Raw genomic sequence first — 18,611 nt, 5'->3', positions numbered from 1 at the left:
GTGCTGAGGAGGCAGGCTGTGAAGGGGACAGGCTGAAGCTGATACCTCACTGTGTGTCAGAAGCCTTAGCAGGCCTAGATCCATTCACAGCCGCCAAACACTTTCCTGTGCTTAATTAACATAATTAACAAATATTGATTGAGTGCCCAGTATGTGTCAGGCACCATACTGGGCTCTGGATAGTCAACAAAAGAGAACCCCCCCTGCCCCAGTAATATCAAGAGTAAGACAATAAATATGTAAAATACACTGTACAGCAGGAAGACAGAGAAGGGTCTAGGCTTGGAGGCTGGGAAGGAGGGTTGTTTAACGCGGACAGGGAAGACCTCATGGCAGAAATAATGTCTGTAAAGATTCAAAGAAAGCAAGGAGTGATCTCTAGGGAGCATGTTATGGTGGGCACGGCCCTGTGGTAGGCCTGATGTGTGGTGGGTGATGGGGAGGGCCAGCAGGAGGGAGAATGAGCCAAGATCCGAAGCTGGCTCGACCGGACTGTGAAATAATGGGTATTGTAGGAGCCCGAGCTGTGGGCCATAGGAAGGCTGGAGACGCTTCTTCCCACCTCGTGGAGGGTTTGGTGTGGCTGCAGCAGCTGGCAGGGCCCGGTGCCCCTTCAGTGGGTGGCTCCCAGCAGCTGCCTCTGGGGCTTCCCAGACCTAGCCCCGCCCTTCGGGCTGAGGCAGGGGCGGGACCAGGAGCTAAGCAGCCCTGCCCGGAGGGAGGGCTGAGGAGCAGGTGGCGGGCTGGTGGCCTCTGCCGGGCGGGCAGAACGGTGGTGGCTCAGCCTCTGGGTCCAGAGACCCAGCTTCCTCCTTTCCCGTTGGTGCCTGCCCCCGATGCCTGCCAGACTTTTGCCTGTACCAGGGCCCCCGGCTGACCAGCCTCCCACCCCAGACTGATTGGGGAGTCGGGGGCTGAACTGTCTGGGGGCCCGCTACCAATGCACTGCCGGTTTTTTCGGGGCTTGGCGGGAGCCCTCTTTATCCTCCTATGCGTGGGGCTCCTGTCTCTACGATATCACTCGAGCTTGTCCCTGAGGATGATGCAGGGCACGCTCAGGCTGAACCAACCGAACCCGGGGCCCCTGGAGCTGCAGCTGGGCGACATCTTCATCGCAGTCAAGACTACCTGGGCCTTCCACCGCTCCCGCCTGGACCTGCTACTTGACACGTGGGTCTCCAGGACCAGGCAACAGGTGACAGGCGGGGCCGCCTTAAGGCCTGAGAGAGCTCCTTGCTGAGGGGCTTCTTCCTGGTGGTCTGGGGAAAAGCTGACCACCAGTGAGTGGTTCCTTCTGGGGTCTCTCTACTCTTCCTTCCTCCATGTTCACCCCCATCACCACCGCCGCACTCCAGGGCCGCCTCAGACTCCCAGGTCTACATCTGTCGGGTTCAGTGTGGGACCCCTGTTCTAGGCTCCTCTTGGGTCGCCCTCGTCTAGATTCTTGACCCTAACTTGCCTTAAGGTCGTGGTGGGTGTTAAGGAAGCTCCAGAGAGATACAGCCCACCAGGCCTGAGTAGCTGCCCACCTCAGCTCTGGGCATGGATGGGGCTGTTTGAGGCAGGGGTGTGATGTGGATGCTGGGGAGACAGGGAGGTGGGGCCTGCTTGAGGGAGGCTTCCTCTCAGTTCCTGCCCCACTGTGCTGCCCAGAGTGTGAGGGTGGTGTCTAGCCTCTCAGTTTCCTGTGCTGCCTTTGGGAGGCAGTGGATGAGGCAGAGTGGAGTGGAGGTCAAGCTGCCAGGCATATGGGATACGTGTGTGGTGTGTGTGTGTGTGTGTGTGTGTGTATACATGTGCTCATCATATACAGGGCTAGGTATGCTAAATACAATAATTAAGAAAGCATGGGTAATGAGTGTGTTTCCTGAAAACAGAGTCTTTCTCCCCATACTCAAGACCCCATCAATCAAAGCCAGGGATGGGGGGGGCACTGGGGACCACTTCAGGGGAGATAGAAGAGTTCACGCACTTGTGCATTCACATACTATGTCCCCACGGTGGCTGCTGGCTTTGTGGGCGGAAGTGACTGAGCCCTTGGAGGAGAGGCCAAGGAGAGGAGGTAGTTCAGTGAGGGAGAAGTGGGGGTACCTGAAGAGGATGCCCTCTTCCCTCCCCCCCTTGTTTCCTGGCACAGTGTCCGGTACAGGCATGAGTTCTTCCCGGGTAGAGCTCCCTGCAATCCCCAGCCCCCACTTCCCCCCCTGTATAATTTCTTGTCTGGAGGAGAACATGGTTCCTCCTCGGAAGCCAGCAGGGCTGGCCCTCCTCACAGACCTTCCTGTTTATGAAGCTGCGTCTGTGTGTATGAGGGAGCATGGTCTCACATGGTCCCTGGTGCTTTCCTGTCTTGCTCACCGTGGTGGTGCCCTTACACTGAATGAGGAAAGGGAGGGCTGGCCAGAGTCACCCAGAAGGCCTGTGGGGCAGAGCACTGCAGGACACCCTCTCTGCTTCTCAGCTGGGCTCCTTTCTTCTTTAACAGGCCTCTAGGTCAGAGCTGCCTGGGTTACTGGGGTGCAGCTGGTCAGGGGCCACCGGCTGAGGTGCTGGTGCTTGGCAGAACAAGACAGAAAGGCCAGCAGCTGCCTAAATGTGTGTCCTAGCTTCTCCCAGGGGCCAATGAGGCACCCAGGTCAAAGGTGCCAGCTTCTCTAAGGGGCTGCAGTAGGAGGCTTCATGTCCCTTAATCTTGCCAACCACCTGCATGGTAGGTACTGACTTCCCATCCTCAGTGAGGTCAGCTGGAGCCGGGGAGAAGGTTCTGGAAGGATGGTCGGGTGCAGAAGGAAGGTGGGAGACAGGGAGGTCCAGTCCTTACTCCTAGACTCCTTTCTTCCAGTGACCTTGGCTACAGGCCCTCAGTTCCCACATTTGCACAACACATCTGTGTCTGGAAACAGCCCTGGCTGGTTAACTGTAGTCCTGAGTGCCCGGCTGGTTAAAGGTGATGGGGTGACAGGTGGCCTCGGCTTAGTGTGCTGGGATGGACTCATGTATGGCCTTTGTCTGGCAGAGGGGGTGGGCGGGGTAGGCTGTTTTGTGTGTTTTGAGCTCGAAGGAGTCTTTCTCCCTCTAGTCCCCTCCTGGGTGGGGGCTGGGCAGGGGGAGATGGCCTCAGCCCCCTCTCCCCTTCACAGCAGCAGATGGTCCCTGGCCACTCCCTCCCTTACCCCAGCAGGCTGCCTTTCTCTTTGTTTCCCAGCCTGTGAAGCTATAACTAACTATTGTCTGGGTCTTTTTGCTTAAGTAAATCAAATGCAGTCTGCGGTGGTACCCAGCCCCCTGTGCTGGTACCCAGCCCCCTGTGCTCTCAAGAGCTAAAACCACCAGAGTCTTCTTCTACCCCAGACTCCTGGACCTTGGTCCTTTCCCTAACTCTGCCCCACCTGCCACCCCACTTCAGCAAACATTCTCAGTCTGTTTGTGCCGCGCTCTGGACTCTAGTGACTTTTGTTGCCCCATGGCCATTTGGTGGCAAAAATTTGCCAGTCAGTCAGACAAGAAAGGCCTGACTTCTTGGCTGGCTCCCTCCGGAGCTGTGTGGTAAGTAGGCTTGGTTGAGAATGGAACAAGAGGCAGAGGAAGACACCCTGGGGACCTAGAAGAAAGGGCTGGGCCGTGACTGGCCTCGGGAGCAGAGAAAGATGGAAGTCAGGATAACCGGGATGGTGATGTGGGTGGACAAGGCCACACGAGGTGACAGGCATGGTGACTCTGAGCCTCTGGGCCCAGCAAGTGGGAAGAGGGTGCGATGTGTGGGAGGGAGGGCAGGGGACTCAACCTTTGATGCTCGACATGGAATCCAGGGCCTCACACAGCCAAGTGCAACCAGCCCTGGCTCTTTTTTTTTTTTTAAAGATTTATTTATTTTTTCATTTATATGAGCTGTCTTCAGATACACACTAGAAGAGTGCATCAGATCCTATTACAGATGGTTGGGAGCCACCATGTGGTTGCTGGGAATTGAACTCAGGACCTCCGGAAGAGCAGTCAGTGCTCTTAACCGCTGAGCCATCTCTTTCGCCCTTTTTTGTTTTTTCTTTTTTTTTTTTTTTTTTTTTTTTTTTTTTTGGTTTTTTGAGACAGGGTTTCTCTGTGTAGCCCTGGCTGTCCTGGAACTAACTCTGTAGACCAGGCTAGCCTCGAACTCAGAAATCTGCCTGCCTCTGCCTCCCAAGTGCTGGGATTAAAGGCACGTGCCACCCTGCCCGGCTTTTTTTTTTTTTTTTAAATTGGGGGTTGGAGGCGGGAATTGTCTCTCCACCAACCCCAGTGTTAGAACTTGAACTCAAGGCCTGAGCATGCTGGGCAAGTGCTATGCCACACCTCCAGGCCTGGAGAGGGCCTCCAGGTCCGGGGCCCTGTGGGTGGAGAGGGGTAGAGAGGAAAATACTAGGCAGGCCTAGGCCACTTGCTGTCCCTGGAACATCCAGGGCTCTGGTACTAGCTCAATGTGCAGAGGCGGACCCGGGGGAGAGGGCTCAGAAGGAAGAACTGCCCAGTCTCCCTGAGAGAGCCCGGTGCTGGGACACTGGAGGCAGACAGGGTGCTGCCTTCTGGTGGGAGGGGAGAAGAGCACCAGGGGCCCCTGGAGTAGATGACGGGTGTCAGGGATGGGTGTCTCTTGGCGGGGGAGGCCCTGGAAGTGCAACTTGAGATTTAGAGAGCTTGGTATATGCAGATCATGTGCCTGTAATGTGTAGGGGTAACTGAAAAAACAAATCTGAGTAGAGATGCCCCGAGGTGGGGCAGGGAGGGCTGAGGTAAAGTCACACCCGGTGGCAAGGGTCAGGTGTCTCTTCCTTTATCACACTGATTTTTTTTTTTTTTTAAAGTATTTATGCCTTTGGGTGTAGTACTCATAGAGGCCAGAAGAGGGCGTGAGATCTCCCCCTGGAATTGGAGTTCCAGACAGCTGTGAGCCACCATGTGAGCGTTGGAAATCACACAGGGGTCCTCTGGATGAGCAGCCAGTGCTCTTAGCCATCTCTCCACGAGTATCCTAAAGAAATAGGGATGGTGTTGACAAGTGGGTGCAAGTGCTATCTATGTAGGTTTGAAAGGGCAGTAGGTCTAGGATCTAGGCAGAGTCTTGTAACAATCTACAGTCAAGCCACAGTGGCTCTGAAGTAAGCTTGTGGTCGTGGGCCTTGGGAGAGCCGGCTGGTTCCCTCATGGCCCAGCCTTCCCCGTGCCCCACCCCTGCTCTGGGCTCCTGTGAGAGTAAGTACAGCCACCGTGTTGCCTTTACTTTTTCTTTCTTGTCCACCCTTCCTCTTCAGCCCCCACTTCAAAGTGGTTCAAGGGTCCACTTGGTTCCAAGGGTCAAGGATACCACTAAAGGTTTTCAAGATGTTCTGTGAACATTTTCAAAATGAATAAGAATACAGCAACAGCCCAGTGGGTTGGAATCCCAGCTCAGCCTCATTTTCAGCCACTGGGGAGGTGGTGTGAGTGACCGTCCTGGCACATGCCCAGTCTGAGAAAGCAGGATCATGCCAGCGTGTGAGGTTTCTGATGTGCTGGGGGCCTCTGCACTGCACGAGGCTTTGTGGCTATATGGTATGGTATCTGAGGGTTTGGGTGGGACAAGTCCTACAGTCTGTACACTCCTGTGGATGGGGTTCAAAGGGCTTTGATTTCTATGCTGTGATAAACACAAGGACCGAAAGAAACTTGGGGAGGGAGGAAAGGGTTTGTTTGGCTCTCAGGTTACAGTCCATCATGAAGGAAGGCAGGGTAGGATCCCAGAGGCAGGCGCTGAAGCGGAGGCCTTGGAGGGGTGCTGCTTTACTGGTTTGCACCCCATGGCTTGCTCAGCCTGCTTGCTTGCTTTCTTTCTTTCTTTCTTTCTTTCTTTCTTTCTTTCTTTCTTTCTTTCTTTCTTTCTTTCTGGTTTTTCGAGACAAGGTTTCTCTGTGTAGCCATGGCTTCCTGGAACTCACTCTGTAGACCAGGCTGGCCTAGAACTCAGAAATCCGCCTGCCTCTGCCTCCCAAGGGCTGGGATTAAAGGCATGCGCCACCACTGCCCGGCCTCAGCCTGCTTTCTAACACAACCCAGGACCTACCTAGGGGTGGCACCACCCACAGTGGGCCGGGCCTTCTCACATCAATTTTTAATAAATATATTCCTTACAGTCTTGCCCACAGGCCATTCTGCTAGAGGCATTTTCTCATCTGAGGTTCTCCCCAGATGGCTCTAGCTTGTGTCAAGTTGACAAAACATAGCCAGCAGCACAGTGGCCAAGTGTGGCTGTGACATTGTGTGTGGAAGAGCCGTGAGTTGGCTAAGAGTGTGCAACCCTAGAGAACAGATGCAGACCCTTCACCCTGGAGTTGTGTGTCCTTGAGAGCTTAGTTGTATGTGTGCAGGAGGAGGGTATGTCTGAGGATAGAAGACAGGAGTCTGCCACGTCTATGTCCTCTCGTGTGTGGGTTAATCTAGGACATGGCTTTGGTGGTCTGTGGATTGGGGGCCTCCCTCCATTAATCTATCCTGATGCCACCTTCTCCCCACAGACATTCATCTTCACTGACAGCCCAGATGAACGCCTCCAGGAGAGACTAGGTAACTGTCTGGCTGGGGTGCTCCACTGTTGGCCGGAAAAGCTCATGGCTGTGATAAGGCCTTTCGGTCTCTAGGAATTAGGTCTCCTGTCTTTGGCATTGGGGACTGACTACTTTGTGCCCAGGAACAGAATAAGTGTGTAAGAGCCTACTGCATAAGGCCCTGAACACCTGGGCTCCCGATCAGTCTGCTGCCTCAGTTTCCCTGGGAGGGGATGAGCCCTCTAGGCTCTCTGGGGTCTAGCCTCATCTTATACATCCTGTATTCCCGTGTGTGTGTGTGTGTGTGTGTGTGTGTGTGTGTGTGTCAGTGTTATGGGGGGCTGGGCAGGTCACCTGACTGCATCTCATTTCTAGGCTCGCACCTCGTGGTCACCAACTGTTCTGCAGAGCACAGTCATCCTGCTTTGTCTTGCAAGATGGCTGCAGAGTTTGATGCCTTCTTGGTCAGTGGCCTCAGGTAAGTGTGGTTAGGTCATGGGGACAGGAGTGACTTTTGCCTCAGGCTATCTTTTTACCCTGTCCCCTCTGCTCCCACAGGGTCTCATTATGTAGCTGTACTGGTACTACTCTGTAGACCAGGCTGGCCTTGAACTCATAGAGACCTGCCTGCTTCTGCCTCCCAAATGCTGGAACTAAAGGCATGAGCCACTATGCCTGGCTTATTTTTTTTAATTACATTAAAATATTTATGTGTGTGTCTGTATACATGTGTGGGTATATGCGTGCCATGTATTGTGTGAAGGTCAGAGGACAACTTTTGGGAGGTTTTTTTTTTTTTTTTTTTTTTTTTTTTTTTTCAAGACAGGGTTTCTCTGTGTAGCCCTGGCTGTCCTGGAACTCACTCTGTAGACCAGGCTGGCCTCAAACTCAGAAATCTGCCTGCCTCTGCCTCCCAAGTGCTGGGATTAAAGGCGTGCGCCACCACTGCCTGGTTGGGAGTTATATCTTTCCATCGTATCTCTGGCAGGTGCCAGAGTTATCTTCCTGGTCTTGGACCAGCTTTTGTGCCAGTTATCTTGTTTTTTTTTTTTCAGAGCTGAGGACCGAACCCAGGGCCTTGTGCTTGCTAGGCAAGTGCTCTACCACTGAGCTAAATCCCCAACCACTCGAACCAGCTTTTGAATTGAGCGTTGTGTTAAAAAGTAGAGTACTCTAAAAAGAAAAATAAAAACAAACAAACAAACAAAAGTGGCGGGGGTGGGTGGGTGGGGATATGGGCTGGAGAGCTGGCTCAGCTGTTAAGAGCACTGGCTGCTCTTCCAGAGGACCCAGGTTCGATTCTCAGCTCCCACATGGCAGCTTATACCTGTCTGTAACTCCAAGATCCGACACCGTCACACAGACATACATGTAGGCAAAACACCAATGCACATAAGGGAAAAATTAATCTAACACAAAACAAAACAAACAAACAGACAAGCCCCAAAAGTGGAGTGGTGGGGATGGAGATGTGGGTCAGAGGGTAAAGTCCTAGCTGTACAGTGTAAGGATCTGAGTTCAATACCCAACACCAACTCCAAAAGCATGTGCATGATTCTAACCCTAGTGCTAGGAGCCATGTAGAGATGGGCTGGTTCTGGGGCTTGCTGCCTAGCCATCATGTCTGGTTCCAGTGAGAGATCCTGTCTCAAAAAACAAGGTGGTTGGTAACAGGAGAAACACCATCCACAGTGGCCTCCAGCCTTGGCATGCAAGCACATACATTTGTACCTGAGCATACACTGACACGCTCCCCGGACTCCCCTCCCACACACAAATGAAGGGACCTGAGCTAGTGAAGGGATCCTAGGGCCTTCTGGGGTTAGACTCACCCTTTCCCACCTAGCAGGCAGAGAGGTGGGCCACCTGGAGTCAAATCCTGTCACTCAGTGGCTGTGTGGTCATGAAGTCTTTGTCTTCATCTGTTCTGAAGATATCTGTGAGGGCACACAGCATGCTGCCTGGTCCAAAACTCAGGACTCAAATAGTAGCTCCCACTAGAAAGCACAGAGAGCTTAGAGCAGAGACTCTCAACCTGTGGGTTGTGACCCCTTAAACAACCCTTTCACAGGGGTCGCCTTAGACCATTGGGAAAACACAGCCATTTCCATTATGATTGGGAACAGTAACAACATTACAGCTATGAATTAGCAACAAAATAATTTCATGGGAGGGGATCACCAGGACACGAGGAGCTGTACAAAGCCAAGCAGAGTCAGGAAGGTTGAGAACCGCTGGCTCAGCATTAGTGTCAGTGAAAGCAGGATTGTCAATCATGTGACCCTATTTCCTTCAGTGGAAGGAATGAAAGATGTCTGGCCACCCGGATGCCAGTGAAAGTGGTCAAACATGACCCTTTGCTGTCCTGTTAGGAGCCAGCTTCCACCTGAGTCTCTCCCATAGCCTCAGAATTCTTTAGGCCCTGGCCCTGGGCTTTGTGTTTCTCAGTGAACAGAACACATCCCTGTGTAGCAGGCCCCAGGCCCTGGCCCTGGGCTCTGTTTATCAACAATAGAGTCCATCCTTATTGTAAAGCTTTCTTTCTTTCTTTCTTTCTTTCTTTCTTTCTTTCTTCCCCCACCCCCCCAAGACAGGGTATCTCTGTGTAGTCCTGGCTATCCTGGAACTCACTCTGTAGACCAGGCTGGCCTCGAACTCAGAAATCCGCCTGCCTCTGCCTCCCAAGTGCTGGGATTAAAGGCGTGCGTAAAGCTTTCTTATCTTGCTAAGGAGATTCTATGTCACTATGCCTAGGGCTTTGTTATAATAATTGTTCTGTGGTAACCTTTCTCCATAGTTTTCCTATGCTTTAATGTGTAAGAAGAATAAATCAGGAAGGCAGTCTCCAGGAGTTTTTGACTCAGTCCTGAGTCCTGGAGACTGCCTTCCTGATTTATTCTGGAGACTCAGTTCCATGGTACTGACTTGAAGCTTCATTCTTCAGGTAGCGTGGATGTCTCCCTGAGGGCCCTGAGGCTTTCGTGGTCCCCAACAGCTACCTGACTCATAGCTATTAGCTGTTGACTGTGGGGACCCAGGAACACAGTATTTCCATGAGTTCACTGTGGCCCCATCCCTACAGGTGGTTCTGTCATGTGGACGATGACAACTACGTGAACCCCAGGGCTCTGCTGCAGCTGTTGAAAACATTCCCGCAGGACCGTGATGTCTATGTGGGCAAGCCCAGCCTGAACAGGCCCATCCACGCCTCTGAGCTCCATTCAAAAAACCGCACGGTGTGTCTTATTCTCCCTTTTCAGCTGGCTGTTGCTCTTGGTGTGTGTGTGTGTGTGTGTGTGTGTGTGTGTGTGTATACACTGATACTAGGGGCAGAACCTGGAGCCAGGGCCTGGTTGTATGGTAAGGCCTGGGTCATCAAAGAGCCCTGGCTTGGCAAGGAGGTCTCTAACCACTGGGCTTTCCTGACTCTCTGACCAAACTCCCAGACACCTGGACTCACCATGGATTTGTACAGTCCTGGGCTGGGATTGGAGCCCAGTTGGCAGAATGCTTGCCTAACGTCACAAAGCCATAGGTTTGATTTTCAACACCATGAAGCTCAGGCGTTGTGTAATACAATAATGCCTATAATCCTACCACTCGGGGAGGCTGAAGCAGCTGTTACTGGTTCAAGGCCAGCCTGGGTTACATAGTGGCTTCCCGGGTCAGCCTGGGCCATAGATAGATACTGGGTCTAAGCCAGAAAAATCCTAGGTATTGCTGGGTCAGGTGATAGATCTTGGTTGCTCAGAACTACACACCAATCCCGACATGTGGCTCTCTCCCTCGGACTTCTTCACTGTCCAGCCACTGAAATGTGGACACGGGGAACTAGGGAGACCAGAACCAGCTTTACTGCAGACCCAAGAAGTTTTAGGATGGCCAGGTTAGAAAACAAACAAAACCCAGGAGAACTGGGCCGTGTCTCTGCTAGACTTCAGATAAATAATGAGGTTTTGTCTGAGTCCCCCTAATTGCATGATTCTTCCCTGCCCTCAGTACTGCTTGGTTTCTGGAGCTTGGGTGTTAACCCCAGGGTAGGAGGAAGCCAGGGAGGAGGCCCCTGTGTCAGGAGACCCTGCTTGCAGCAGAAGCTGCTGCTTAAGATTCCTCCCGCCCTCCCCAGGCCACCATCTGCTGCTCTGGGGAAGCTGGAGCCTTAATTATCAGTCAGTCTCCAAGCCCTAATTAAATCCTCCTGGGCCTCAGGGTGTGTGTACACACATGCCACTCCCGGTGAGCCCAGGGGTGTCCCCATCCTCCACCCTGACCTCCCACCCAGCTTGAGCCCCCCTCTGTCTCCAGGCCTGAGAATGTCTCCTGGGGTTCATAGACCAGCCCCGTCACTCCTGCTGGGGACCCTGACTGAAGCTGACCCACCTCTTTGGCTGTCAGTGTCTCATCTGTGAGGCAGGTGATCACAGCTCTTCCTCACAGACTGTGAGCATAAGAGTCAGGTGGGGCCATCTGTCAGCATCCCTGGACTGGGGACTGGATGAATATTATGGGATTCATTTCTTAGACATGTCTTGCAGGGTCAGGTCAATGCCTGACTGGGTACATCCAGACCTGCTGTCATAAATACCATGGCCAAAATCAGCACGGGGAGGAAAGGGTTTATTTGGAATATGCACACCAATCACATTCCATCATTGTGGGGTGTCAAGGCAGGAATTCAAGCAGGAGCAGAAGGCAGGAACCCATGGAGGGGTGCTGCTTACTGGCTTGCTCCCCATGGCTTGCTCTGCCTGCTTTCTTATACAACCTAGGACCACCAAGCCCAGGGGCGGCACCACCCATAGTAGGCTGGAGGCCAATAGAGTGGGCTATGTGGGCCTCCTACATTAATCATCAATCAAGAAAATGCCTCACACCGGGCAGTGGTGGCGCATGCCTTTAATTCCAGCACTTGGGAGACAGAGGCAGGCGGATTTCTGAGTTCGAGGCCAGCCTGGTCTACAGAGTGAGTTCCAGGACAGCCAGGGCTATACAGAGAAACCCTGTCTTGAAAAACCAAAAAAGAAAAAGAAAATGCCTCACACTTGCTTACAAGCCAATCTGGTGGAGGCCCTTAATTGAGGGTCTCTCTTCCCAGGTGTCTCTAATTTATGTCACGCTGACAGAAACTAACCAAACTCCCCCCCCCCACCCCCGCACAGTGCTCTTCTTCTTCATATGTACCACTAAAGAGAATGTCCCTTACTCTCTGTTCTGTCTTGGAGTGTTCCAGAATCCGAGTGCCCAGGCCAGTGCAGAGCCTAGAGCTCCGCATGGTGGGACAGCAAAGGCGAAAGATCTCTTTCTGGCTTGGCATCTGTAACTGCTCTGTGTTCTGAGGCAAGTGGCCTCAGTCTGTGCTTTGGTCACTGTGCTTGCGGTGCGGCCCTTAGCACAGAGCTGGGCACAGGGCCGAGGCCCTTTTGGTGATGTTGTGGTTACTCTAATTACATAGGAGTGGGAAGCGGCACATTTGTTAGTTTTAATAAAGCACGCAATTATTGAGTACTTCCTGGATGCTGGGTCCTCAAGAGACGTTCACGTTCACACTGCCTCTTCGAGCCCCGAACTTTCTCTAAAGGACATTTGTGGAAGTAAATTAGAAAGTAAGGCTGTCAGATGACAGAACTGGGACATCCGTGCTCCCAGGCTTAATTTTAGGACCCAGAAGTGGATCCTTCAAGGGGATGGGAGTGGTGGGAGGGGGCCCTTCGGGCCTCCTCATTGTCTGTCCACGGGTCTTTCTGGAGCAGCATCATGGGAGAAATCTCAGCCCAACGCAAGATGCTCTCATTAAGCACCAGTGTGGACTTGCAGAAAGGAATTTGAGTGTGGGGGAGGAGTCGGAGAGATGAAATGGCATAAGGGAAGGGTTCTCCTAAAGGCCCGGAGAACCCACAGGTGAATTCAGGGTCCTCGCAGGAGATCCAGGAAGAGGCCTGGGCTGAGGTGAGGGTGGTGGAAGGTCAGAGAATGGCAGAAGGGATGCTACTGATTACTGGGATGGCCATGTCAACGGGCTGCCTGCCCACTGGTGCTCCCAAGATTGTCCTCTCTTTACTCCAGGGGTGGCTTCATGTTCTTCATCTGCAGAAAACCTTTCTCAGCCTCAGGAATTTGGAGTGTAGAAGGGGAGAGCTGGAGGCTTGGTGTTGGTCGCCTCAGGCATTAGCGCTGCTCAGGCTTTATAGAGGCCACGCCCCTATGGTCTTCCTAGAGCACTCTGGGAAAGGCTCAGATTGGCTGGCCTAAGTCACGTGCCTATTGCTGGGTCAAGGGGCCCAGCCCTGGGCTTTATTCCGAAAGCATGGGACCACCTCTGTGAGCTGGAGGATCAGGTGCCAAGACTCCCTTCGAAAGCCAAGGGTAAAATGGCACCTGTCTCTTCCCCTTCCTTTTCTTCCTCCTCCTCCTCTTCCTCTTCTTTCTCCTCTTCTTCCTCTTCCTCCCCTTCCTCTTCCACTCCACCCTCTCCTGTGGAGGCCTACAGACTTGGATGTCTCAGACCAAATACCTCCTCTTCAAGGAAGCCAGACTCTAGCTGGATTTGGGGCTCCCCTGTGCCCTTGGGACTCATAATTAGCAGTGTGACATTGGACCTCGGCTCCCTATCTGTGAAATGGGCATGTTTCAGTCTCCAGTGAGGTGTGAGGCAGAGCTTCAGGACATGATGGCTAGGGGTAAGGGGTACTCTAGCTGTTGTGGCCGGTGCCCCTTGGCTCCCTGGGCTCACTCCACATCTCTGACATCCTCTTTCCAGAGGCTGGTTCGGTTCTGGTTTGCCACAGGGGGTGCTGGCTTTTGCATCAACCGCCAACTGGCTTTGAAGATGGTGCCATGGGCCAGGTAAGTAGAGGTCAGGGGTGGTGAACGGAAGGGACTGTGGTGTATGACAGGCTATGGTTAGCGTGAGAGGCTGTGGTGAACATGAGGTGCCTTTGAGGCAGGAGGAACAAGAGGGTACCCAGGGGAAATTGTATCGTATCCAGCTGCATTAGGGCAGTGCAGATCTTTGGGAGACATTTCTGTTGACTTTTAGGGCACGTGGTTCAGTGCACTCTGCCTCAGTTTCCCCATCTGAAATGAAACTGAATGTATAGTGGCCAATGGCATTGTAAGAGCCAAGTGGAAAAATGTCTAGGTGGACACCTGCAGTGGCCAGGGCTCCTTGGCAGTCCTTTCCTCACCTTCTGATAGTCGATGTCATGGAGGTCAAGCATAGGAGCCCTCGGAGATGGAGAGGGGCTATTGACTGGGGGCATGAGGGAAGGCTTCCTGGAAGGGGTAACATTTTATCTGAAACATCCCTGTAGGCCCTCACAGGAGCGGGATCTGGGAGTGTGTGTGGGTAGACACACTGCCTTTCTGAAAGTGGCTGAGCCTAGCTTTTTCCCAGGCTGGCATCAGTGGCCATGAGCTTGTATGGATCTTTGACCCAACTTAGGCTGTTTCACCAGGAGGACCAGAACAAGAGGGAAGGCAGGGCCACGCTCAGAGCCCTCAGGAGAGGTTGACAAGCCTTAGATTACCCAGGTTGAAGGTCACACAGCTGCTCGGCCCCTGTCCCTGTCTGCCCTTCCCTGCCTGAGGAGGGGGTTTAGAGTGTCAGAGGACATGCTGTCCCTAGGGCCAGCCCAGAGCAGGCACACACCGTGGCCCAAGGTTGTCTCTGTGACTAGGGTGCCCCCTTGTACTCTGCCCACCTCTGTGGTACCTATTTCCATCTAAATGTGCAGCTGAGGGAGGGGCACCAGGCTGGGTTACTATGCCCACCCCTGGCCAGGCATCCTGGGAAGTGATGTTGATGGTCTTGGACAGTCAGGAGGTGTTCTCTGAAAGCCTGCTGCTGCCTCTGGGAAATCCACATTTTCCCTCTAGCCCCTCAAAACATGTGCTTCCCTCTGACTTGGCCCCAGCCTCAGTACCCCAATCTGGGGCAGGCAGGGGGTGTCTCTCTATCATGTCTGGGTCCTTATCCCTAGTGAGGTGCAGGGGTCAGGGGGTGTCAAGCTCAGCAGTGAATCTACGAGTGAATGAATGAGAGAAAACAGAAGAAGAAGAAAGGATATATTTCCCACCATTCCTCCACCCAGTCCTTCAAGGACCCTGGGAAGGCAGGACTGTTATCAGCCCATTTCTCAGGGGAAGAGACTGAGAACCCCCAGGTTCCAGACTTGTCTATTATCCTAGTGAAGTTTGCTGGTCCAGCGCAGGCCCTGCTGGGAGGAGGGAGGGGTGCATGTGCGCATGGCCTGGGTCAGTGGCCGCCACCTAGCTCTGTCCTCCAGTGGCTCCCACTTCGTGGACACTTCGGCTCTCATCCGGCTCCCTGATGACTGCACCGTGGGCTACATCATTGAGTGCAAGCTGGGGGCCCGTCTGCAGCCCAGCCCCCTTTTCCATTCACATCTGGAAACCCTGCAGCTGCTGGGGGCTGCCCAGCTTCTGGAGCAGGTGAGCCAGCTGCAAAGCAGAGGCCCAGGGGTGGGGAAGAGGGTCTCTCCAGACAAAGGCTGGGGTACTTGGAATCAACCCGGAGATTGAACTTATGGGGCTCGGCCATCACCGACTAATGGGGAAACAGAGGCCCAGGGAGGCGGCAGATGCCCTCCAGACAGTGGCTCAGGCTTCCTATGTTTCTGGTCTAGGAGGACTTCACAGGCATGGGTGCTGCTCCCAAGACCCTGCCCCATCCCCCCCCCCCCCAACCCCCACCCCACTCCCATCCACAGTTTCCCTTTCCACTCTGAATCTTCCACCCTCACACTACCCTCTTGAGAAATCTGTGGAAAGAGCCCGGTGGGCCTTCCAACTTCTGTCTGGGGTTCCCTTTAAGGCTTGCCTGGCCAGAAGGCCTGAGATTTTTTGCCCCCACTGAGTCAGAGTTTTGAGGTACATATGAGGAACTCATATGAAGCTGAGTCATGTGGACGGACAGGGCCTGGCATTCAGAAGGGTCTATCTCCTGTCCCATCTGTACTCTCCTCAGGGGACCCAGGCCTTGGGAGGACAGGATCTCAGCCCTAGGTCTGTAGTCACCATGGATGGAGGGTCCTCTGACCTCCCAGCTGACCCTCAGATCCCATGGTCTGATAGTCTAGTTTGGGTCAGCACTTGAAGTCAGTCGATTGACTAGGCAGGGAAGCAGGGCACAGGAAGCCAGGAAAGGGGGACAAATGTAGGGTGGCCAGAAATGGGGCAGTTAACTGTCACCTGGCACTGTGAGGGGCCTGACCCCCTTCACTTTCTGTTTCTGCCAGTTGTCGCATAGTGGCCACACAAGCCTCCCTCAGTGTCCGTAGGGACTGCTTCCAAGGCCGAAAGGATTCCCAAACCCTCAGCTGCAGTCCCTTATGGGCAGGGCCTCAGTGTTTGGCATGTGCCCCCCCTCCTTACATCGGCTCTGGGTTACTTTCCATTCCTAACAGGATAGAAAGACTCAGTAATATGTCACGCTTTGGTGTTTAGTGAACAAGTGAGAAGAAGAGCACAGCACAGACACACATCACTGAGATATTTCCAACCCAAGGTTGGTTGACTCCACAGATGTAGAAGATGCAGATACAGAGGGCCAACTACAGGGCCGGGATGTAGCCTAGTGGGTAGAGAGCTTATGTAGTGTTCATGAAGCCCTGAGTTTGATCCCTAGATCTTCAGAAACCAGGTCTGGTGGTGCAGACCTCTGATCCTAGCACTTAAAAGTCGAAGCAGGAGGATCAGAAGTTCTAACCCCTGTCTAGAAAGAAAGAAAGAATATCTCTGAAGGCTGACTACAAATATTATTCCCATTCTACTAGATAGGAAAACCGAGGCCCAGAAAAACGAAGTCAATTGTGACACATCTGCTGTAGCCAAATGGGGATTTTGAGCCCCGGTAGCCACCAAACCATCAGTCTTTAGCCATGGCGTGTGTTTGCTTCTTAGCTGACAGCTCTGACCCATGTCTTCCTGACATTGTATAGTCCAGGCTCTAGGTGGAGGGACTAGCCGAGGCCTGCTCAGGGCTGTGGAAACCTCCCAGCTAGCCCAGGCACTCAGCTGAGGGGAACAACCCCTTCTTGATGAGCTTGGTGTCCCAGTCCTTAGGAAGAGGGAATCACCAGCCTCCTGGGTAAGCATCGCTGCTGGGGATGGGTTGAGGCTCTGAGGCAGGAGCATTTCTTCAAGATGCAGTGCTTTTGGGAGGGGCTGGGCTCTACTGTACAGGAGGCTCAATTGCCAGGCCTCTCTAAAGGCCCAGTGTCTCCCTGGAGGACCTCCTGGGTGGAGCATCCCCCAATACCTTCCCATCCTCCCCCAGGTCACCCTCAGCTATGGAGTCTTTGAGGGGAAACTGAACATCATCAAGCTACCAGGCCCCTTCTCTCATGAAGAGGACCCCTCCAGGTGGGTGTGGGGTCGAGACCGTAGCATGAAGGTGGGGACTGAGGAACTTTGAGGGAGAATAGTGACACAAATCATGGTGGTTGAGCACACAAGCTGGGAGCAGAGAAAACAGGCTTAACTTCCTAGTCCGCTACTTTCTGTGTGACCTTAGATAACTGTCTTGTCCTCTCTGGGCTTTAGACTCTCCGTCTGTATCTGTAGCACCAGAGCCCCTGGCTGTTCCAAGAGCCCTGGGAGTTAGGGCTATGCTAAGCACAGCCATGTTTTAAGGAGATAGAATTTGGCTCAGTGTGGGGAAGAAATGCAAAGTCCCCAGAGGAAAGGCATTGCCTTTCAACGGAGTGAGCTGCCCATCTGCAGAGGCATGCAAGCCTCGGTGTTAGTTGATGCTAGATTCTTTGAGCCTGAAGATTCTAGAACCCAGCCAGGGGGTTCTCGGTGTCTCCTCTGACTTTCAAGGCATCTGGAAGGAGAGGTTCTCAAATCAGGGGTCGTTTACCAATGTTCTGATTGCTCTGTGCTGGGGGTGCTCGCCACCACCCTGCAGGCTGAGCATCTGCAGGGCCCATGGATCAGCGAGATTGGGGTAACTGTCCCCCCTTGATGATCTCTCTGCAGATTTCGATCCTTCCACTGTCTCCTCTACCCGGACACACCCTGGTGTCCGCTGCCAGCGTGAGCTCTGAACTGCCACAGAGGATGATGGATGCTTCTGCCTGACCACTCCCCACCTCCCAAGCAGTCCTAAGGGCTCTTGGCCCAGTGCCCACTGGCAGATGGTCCCTGGCAAGGCCTCTGGGTGACAGGAAAAGCCAGGATATGGACACTGCTTGGTGTTGAAGGTGTCTCGGGCCCAGACTCCTGGTCACACTACAGAGGCTGCAGGGACACTTGAGTTAGTGTGTGTGTGCGGAGGTGATGAGGATCCTCACCCTCCTGAGGGTGCCCTGCTTGGAGTCTGGGCTTGGGCTCTGGCCTCAGTGATTCCTTAGGGACTAGAGTCATCAGAATAAAACCAGGATCTGTGACCTGCAGCTATGGGACTGGTCTCAACCGCTCGTGGTTCTGCTCAGCTGGCCAATGGACCTAGACTTTGGGAGCCCAGCAGGCACAGGTGCCAATTGCAACTGACCTTTGGTTCACTGTCCCAGCCTTCTTTGCTGTGAGGGGCTGCCACATATGACCCAGCGGAACTGAGCAAAGCCAGTAGAAGGGTTTCTACAGTACGTTCTCAGCCTAAGACCCTGTCTTCCTACTGTGAGTGTGGGTGTGACAGCTGGATCTGGGGCAGCTACTTTGGCACCATGAAAGAAAGGCCAAGACAATCTAAAGCTGTTCTCCTTAACACCTGAACTGTAAGAAAATTAAACCTTTATTTAAGTTTCTCTCTGTCCAGCTTCCTGCTATGGTCGGCCAGTGTTCCTGGCTGGAACAAGGCTTCTGAGTTGTGGTGATGGCCACACTCGGTGGTGGGATGTGGTGTGTTGTTCAGAGAGGGCTTGGGGAATGATGGCTATGAAGGGTGTGTGTGTGTGTGTGTGTGTGTGCGTGCATGCATGCATGTGTGCATGTGTGTTAGTGTGCATGTGTGTGTGTGAGAGACAGACAGAGACACACAGAGAGAGAAGGTGTGTGTGTGAGAGAGAGAGAGAGAGAAAGGGTGTGTGTGTATGA

General features: G+C 53.3%; 1 protein-coding gene across 1 annotated transcript; it reads left to right on the top strand.

Annotated features, from left to right (window-relative positions):
• Window positions 1-733: 733 nt before the first annotated feature.
• Window positions 734-18,322, top strand: Mfng (MFNG O-fucosylpeptide 3-beta-N-acetylglucosaminyltransferase). Its single transcript, XM_034516694.1, has 8 exons — window positions 734-1,195; window positions 6,525-6,573; window positions 6,930-7,032; window positions 9,637-9,790; window positions 13,312-13,397; window positions 14,840-15,005; window positions 16,852-16,937; window positions 17,556-18,322. Exons 1-8 carry the CDS (start codon window positions 941-943, stop codon window positions 17,614-17,616), a joined length of 960 nt encoding a protein of 319 aa, XP_034372585.1. The 5' UTR covers window positions 734-940; the 3' UTR covers window positions 17,617-18,322.
• Window positions 18,323-18,611: the final 289 nt, after the last annotated feature.

The sequence above is a fragment of the Arvicanthis niloticus genome, chromosome 13, assembly GCF_011762505.2.
Source record: "Arvicanthis niloticus isolate mArvNil1 chromosome 13, mArvNil1.pat.X, whole genome shotgun sequence".
Taxonomy (NCBI): Eukaryota; Metazoa; Chordata; class Mammalia; order Rodentia; family Muridae; genus Arvicanthis; species Arvicanthis niloticus.
This window is presented reverse-complemented; position numbering and strand designations above follow the sequence as displayed.

Bases quoted from the DNA above. Each gene is read 5' to 3' on its own strand.
- Mfng (XM_034516694.1), top strand. From the start codon at position 941: ATGCACTGCCGGTTTTTTCGGGGCTTGGCGGGAGCCCTCTTTATCCTC. The intron at 7,033-9,636 runs GTAAGTGTGGTT...CCATCCCTACAG, and splicing joins TTCTTGGTCAGTGGCCTCAG to GTGGTTCTGTCATGTGGACG. The intron at 16,938-17,555 runs GTGGGTGTGGGG...ATCTCTCTGCAG, and splicing joins CATGAAGAGGACCCCTCCAG to ATTTCGATCCTTCCACTGTC.